The sequence below is a fragment of the Mustelus asterias genome, unplaced genomic scaffold (genome assembly GCF_964213995.1).
Source record: "Mustelus asterias unplaced genomic scaffold, sMusAst1.hap1.1 HAP1_SCAFFOLD_785, whole genome shotgun sequence".
Taxonomy (NCBI): domain Eukaryota; kingdom Metazoa; phylum Chordata; class Chondrichthyes; order Carcharhiniformes; family Triakidae; genus Mustelus; species Mustelus asterias.
Window position 1 is genome coordinate 101,294 of NW_027590732.1, and position 6,207 is coordinate 107,500.

General features: G+C 51.5%; 2 protein-coding genes across 2 annotated transcripts in view; one reads left to right on the forward strand and one right to left on the reverse strand.

Annotated features, from left to right (window-relative positions):
• Nucleotides 1–6,207, forward strand: part of LOC144487441 (leukocyte cell-derived chemotaxin-2-like) — an 84,067-nt gene that overhangs the window by 11,158 nt on the left and 66,702 nt on the right. The gene's annotated exons all lie outside the window — the stretch shown is intronic.
• Nucleotides 2,656–6,207, reverse strand: part of LOC144487438 (uncharacterized) — a 59,979-nt gene continuing 56,427 nt past the window's right edge. Inside the window, exon 6 of the mRNA XM_078205512.1 lies at nt 2,656–3,029. Within this exon, the coding sequence (XP_078061638.1) occupies nt 2,883–3,029 (147 nt within the window). The 3' untranslated portion in view covers nt 2,656–2,882. The remainder of the gene's footprint in view (nt 3,030–6,207) is intronic.

Genomic DNA, 6,207 nt, shown 5'->3' on the forward strand with positions numbered 1-6,207 from the left:
AATAATGACCCATGCACCTCCTCCCATTCTCCCAGCAATCCCCCTCCCACCAACCCCCCCCCTGCCATCCCATGATAGGGAGTCACCCCACAGCCACCGTCTCTGACCACCCTACCTGTGAGGATGAAAGTGGAGAGTGACGGGCAGACTGAGGATCGGGAGATAGAACCACAGAAAATAGGTGCGAGGAGGAGGCCATTCGTTATCCTTCTCCTGCTTTCTCTCCATACCCCCTTGACCCCCTTTAGCCACAAGGGCCACTTCCAGCTCCCTCTTGAACATATTTTAGATAGTTACATGGGTACGATGGGTATAGAGGGATATGGGCCAAATGTGGGCAACTGGGATTAACTTAGGGGTTTTAAAAAAAAAATAAGGGCGGCATGGACAAGTTGGGCCGAAGGGCCTGTTTCCATGCTGTAAACCTCTATGACTCTATATCTACCAAACCGCCCCCAACAGCTTTTTGTGGTAGCGCATTCCACAGGTTCACAACTCTCCGAGTGAAGAAGTTCTTCCTCATCTCAGTCCTGAATGCCTTACCCCTTATTCTTCGACTGTCACCCCTATTCTGGACTTCCCCAACATTGGGAATATTCTTCCCGCATCTCGCCTGTCCAATACCATCAGGATTTTATATGCTCCTGTGAGATTTCCCCCCTCTCATTCTTCTAAATTGCAGACGATATAGTCAAACCCAAAGTTGCATCTGGGATCCTCGTCCTGACCCCAGGCGAGAGTAGCCTCCTTCCCGCTCCTCACAAGCTGATAAAAAGGCCTGACTCCCCCAACCCTCCGCCTCTCAGGTGGATACAGAAGATCCCAAGGCCAATATTTAGCTGGGGGGGAGTGGGCGGGGACATCCTGAAGTCCTGGCGCTGATATCCATCCAACCGGGTCTGACCACGATCACACTGAACGCTCGCGGGATCTTTCTGTGCGCTCAATTTGCCCATAAGACATAGGAGCAGAATTAGGCCACTCGGCCCATCGCGTCTGCTCCGCTATTCAATCATGGCTGATATTTTTCTCATCTCCATTCTCCTGCCTTTTCCCCATAACCCCTGATCCCCTTATTAATCAAGAACCTAGAATCTTAGAATCCCTCCAGCACGGAAAGAGGCCATTCAGCCCATCGAGTCTGCACCGACCACAATCCCACCCAGGCCCTACTCCCACATCCCTACATATTTACCCACTAATCCCTCTAACCTACGTATCCCAGGACACTAAGGGCAATTTTAACCTGGCCAATCAACCTAACCCACACATCTTTGGACTGTGGGAGGAAACTGGAGCACCCGGAGGAAACCCACGCAGACACGGGGAGAATGTGCAAACTCCACCCCTGGGGTTGTAGCTGGTGGTCCTACTCGAGGCTATGCCCTTGGAGAGCAGGTACTGACGCAGCTCATCGCTCATGAATGAGGATCCCCGGTCGCTGTGGATATAGTTGGGGTACCCGAACAGGGTGAAGAGGCCGTGCAGGGCCTTGACGACCGTGGTCGAGGTCATGTCCGAGCGGGGGATGGCAAAGGGGAATGGGGAGTACTCATCTATCACGTTGAGGAAATAGATGTTGCGGTCAGAAGAAGGAAGGGGCCCTTTGAAATCGACGCTGAGGCGTTCAAAGGGACGGGTGGCTTTTATGAGGTGTGCCCGGTCCGGCCGATAGAAGTGCAGCTTACATTCTGCGCAGACCGGTTCACCTGCGCGTTAGCACACGTTCCGCGAGACAGGGCGTCCGGGGGCTCATTGAGCTTCCCAGGCCGGTATAAGATATCATAATTGTAGGTGGAGAGCTCGATCCTCCACCTCAGTATCTTATCATTCTTAATCTTGCCCCTCTGCGCGTTGTCGAACATGAAAGCCACTGAACGTTGGTCCGTGGGCAAGGTGAACCGTCGGCCAGCTAGGTAGTGGCGCCAGTGTCGCGCTGCTTCGACGATGGCCTGAGCCTCCTTCTCGACCGAGGAGTGTCGGATTTCCGAGCCCTGAAGGGTTAGTGAGAAGAAGGCTACGGGTCTGCCCGCCTGGTTGAGGGTGGCGGCCAGGGCGAAGTCAGACTCATCACTCTCCACCTCTCCACTCTGGGTGGAAAGGGAGGAGTCTCAGGTGGAAAGGGAGGAGTCTCAGGTGGAAAGGGAGGAGTCTCAGGTGGAAAGGGAGGAGTCTCAGGTGGAAAGGGAGGAGTCTCGGGCCAGGTGCAGCATGGGTGTGTCCAGGCATATACATGTAAAAACATAGAAACATAGAAACCCTACAGTGCAGAAGGAGGCCATTCGGCCCATCGAGTCTGCACCGACCACAATCCCACCCAGGCCCTACCCCCACATATTTACCCGCTAATCCCTCTAACCTACGCATCTCAGAATTCTAAGGGGCAATTTTTAACCTGGCCAATCAACCTAACCCGCACATCTTTGGACTGTGGGAGGAAACCGGAGCACCCGGAGGAAACCCACGCAGACACGAGGAGAATGTGCAAACTCCACACAGACAGTGACCCGAGCCGGGAATCGAACCTGGGACCCTGGAGCTGTGAAGCAGCAGTGCTAACCACTGTGCTACCGTGCCGCCCAGTAGTAACAGTGGTTCACCACACATCCCTTCTGTAATGCCTGCCGCGTTTCCCACATTGCGAGAGTAATTCCTTGTCTGTGAATTTACACGTGGGGGGGTGGGTGAATGTTGTAAAAAGGCGCCATAAGGGACGCAAGTCCTCCCGGCCACCGCCAATGGCTGCCATCGAGCCTTCATTCTCCGTCAACACTTTCCCACTCGGAAGCCCGTGAGGCGACAGGCCCAGTCCGAGCCTTGGGTTCTCCACCGGTCTCTCGGGGAGGAGGGGACCCCAGGCGCAGGCCCCGCCGTCCGCTCCGTCATCGGCACACCTCCGCGTACTCGGTACGGTCCCCATCACCGGGGGGAGGGCGTAGGTCAGATAGAGTGATGCTGGCATACGCAACCTCTTCCCCCTGTTGCCCAGGGCGACTGGGATCAGGAACCTGCACCATCGCGTAAAGTACCTGTGGCGACACATACAAAAGAGACAAAGACATTGTATGTACAACAGGGAGTTAAAAAACATTTTGTGTCTGCGCTCCCCCTCCGTGCAGTGATCGGCTGTTTAGTTTCAATAAGTGAGTCCGTTTACTATTTCTGTTCACTGTGCTCGCTTCGTTAAGACTGGGCATGCACACAGAACGATAAACAGACTGAAGTGACAGCTGGAAACGAGATTGCAAGAAGCATGGAACAGACACCGTAAAGAATTGTGAATAATAACTGCTTCGCACATAGAAGTTACCACTGCAGCGGTTGGAGAGAGAGGGGACTGAGAGAAACCAGTCAGTGTGCAGTTATCTCCCTGAGAGAGAGAGAGGGAACTGAGAGACACCAGTCAGTGTACAGATATCTCCCTGAGAGAGAGGGGGGGACAGAGAGATACCAGTCAGTGAACAGATATCTCCTCCCTGAGAGAGAGAGAGAGAGAGAGAGAGGGGACTGAGAGACACCAGTCAGTGTACAGATATCTCCCTGAGGGAGAGAGAGGACTGAGAGACACCAGTCAGTGTACAGATATCTCCCTGAGAGAGAGGGGGGGGACAGAGAGATACCAGTCAGTGAACAGATATCTCCTCCCTGAGAGAGAGAGAGAGAGAGAGGACTGAGAGACACCAGTCAGTGTACAGATATCTCCCTGAGAGAGAGAGGGGACTGAGAGACACCAGTCAGTGGACAGATATCTCCCTGAGAGAGAGGGGGGGACAGAGAGATACCAGTCAGTGTACAGATATCTCCTCCCTGAGAGAGAGAGAGAGGAGTGAGAGACACCAGTCAGTGTACAGATATCTCCCTGAGGGAGAGAGAGGACTGAGAGACCCCAGTCATTGTACAGATATCTCCCTGAGAGAGAGAGTGGGGACTGAGAGACCCCAGTCATTGTACAGATATCTCCCTGAGAGAGAGAGAGGGGACTGAGAGACCCCAGTCATTGTACAGATATCTCCCTGAGAGAGAGAGAGGGGACTGAGAGACACCAGTCAGTGTACAGATATCTCCCTGAGAGGGAGAGAGGGGACTGAGAGACACCAGTCAATGTACAGATATCTCCCTGAGAGAAAGAGAGGGGACTGAGAGACACCAGTCAGTGTACAGATATCTCCCTGAGAGAGAGAGAGAGGGGACTGAGAGACACCAGTCAGTGTACAGATATCTCCCTGAGAGAGAGAGGACTGAGAGACACCAGTCAGTGTACAGATATCTCCCTGAGAGAGAGGGGACTGAGAGACACCAGTCAGTGTGCAGATATCTCTGAGATGGAGAGTTCAGAGATATCTCCCAGATGGAGACCATTCAGCCCATGGTGCCTGTGTTGGCCCTGGGGCAGGACTATGCAATGAGCCCCACTTGCCTGATTCGCTTCCACATTGGTCCTGTAATTACTTATCTCTCTTTCAAATATTAATCCAATTCTCCCCCCGTTTGAAAGTTTCTGTTGAATCTGCTTCCACCGCCCTTTCAGGCCAGCATCTTCCAGATCACAACACCTTGCTGCGTTTGAAGAATTCTCCACTTATCCACTTTGGGAGGAAGGCAGATTATTATTTGAATGGGTGTAAGGTGAGAGAGGCGGAAGAGTGAGAGGGGATCTCATAGAAACTTATAAAATTCTAACTGGGTTAGACAGGGTAGATTCAGAAAGAATGTTCCCGATGGTGGAGGAGCCCAGAACTAGAACATAGAACATAGAACAGTACAGCACAGAACAGGCCCTTCGGCCCACAATGTTGTGCCGAGCTTTATCTGAAACCAAGATCAAGCTATCCCACTCCCTATCATCCTGGTGTGCTCCATGTGCCTATCCAATAACCGCTTAAATGTTCCTAAAGTGTCTGACTCCACTATCACTGCAGGCAGTCCATTCCACACCCCAACCACTCTCTGCGTAAAGAACCTACCTCTGATATCCTTCCTGTATCTCCCACCACGAACCCTATAGTTATGCCCCCTTGTAATAGCTCCATCCACCCGAGGAAATAGTCTTTGAACGTTCACTCTATCTATCCCCTTCATCATTTTATAAACCTCTATTAAGTCTCCCCTCAGCCTCCTCCGCTCCAGAGAGAACAGCCCTAGCTCCCTCAACCTTTCCTCATAAGACCTACCCTCCAAACCAGGCAGCATCCTGGTAAATCTCCTCTGCACTCTTTCCAGCGCTTCCACATCCTTCCTATAGTGAGGCGACCAGAACTGCACACAATATTCCAAATGTGGTCTCACCAAGGTCCTGTACAGTTGCAGCATAACCCCTTAAATTCCAACCCCCTGTTAATAAAAGCTAACACACTATAGGCCTTCTTCACAGCTCTATCCACTTGAGTGGCAACCTTTAGAGATCTGTGGACATGGTCCCCAAGATCTCTCTGTTCTTCCACAGTCTTCAGAACCCTACCTTTGACCCTGTAATCCACATTTAAATTAGTCCGACCAAAATGAATCACCTCACATTTATCAGGGTTAAACTCCATTTGCCATTTTTCAGCCCAGCTTTGCATCCTATCTATGTCTCTTTGCAGCCTACAACAGCCCTCCACCTCATCCACTACTCCACCAATCTTGGTGTCATCAGCAAATTTACTGATCCACCCTTCAGCCCCCTCCTCTAAGTCATGAATAAAAATCACAAAGAGCAGAGGACCAAGCACTGATCCCTGTGGCACTCCGCGAGCAACCTGCCTCCAGTCCGAAAATTTTCCATCCACTACCACCCTCTGTCTTTGATCAGATAGCCAGTTACCTATCCAATCGGCTAACTTTCCCTCTGTCCCACACCTCCTTACTTTCATCATAAGCCGACCATGGGGGACCTTCTCAAACGCCTTACTAAAATCCATGTATATGACATCAACTGCCCTACCTTCATCAACACACTTAGTTACCTCCTCAAAAAATTCAATCAAATTTGTGAGGCACGACTTGCCCTTCACGAATCCGTGCTGACTATCCCGGATTAATCCGCATCTTTCTAAATGGTCATAAATCCCATCCCTAAGGACCTTTTCCATCAATTTACCAACCACCGAAGTAAGACTAACCGGTCTATAATTACCAGGGTCATTTCTATTCCCTTTCTTAAACAGAGGAACAACATTCGCCACTCTCCAGTCCTCTGGCACCATCCCCATGGACAGTGAGGACCCA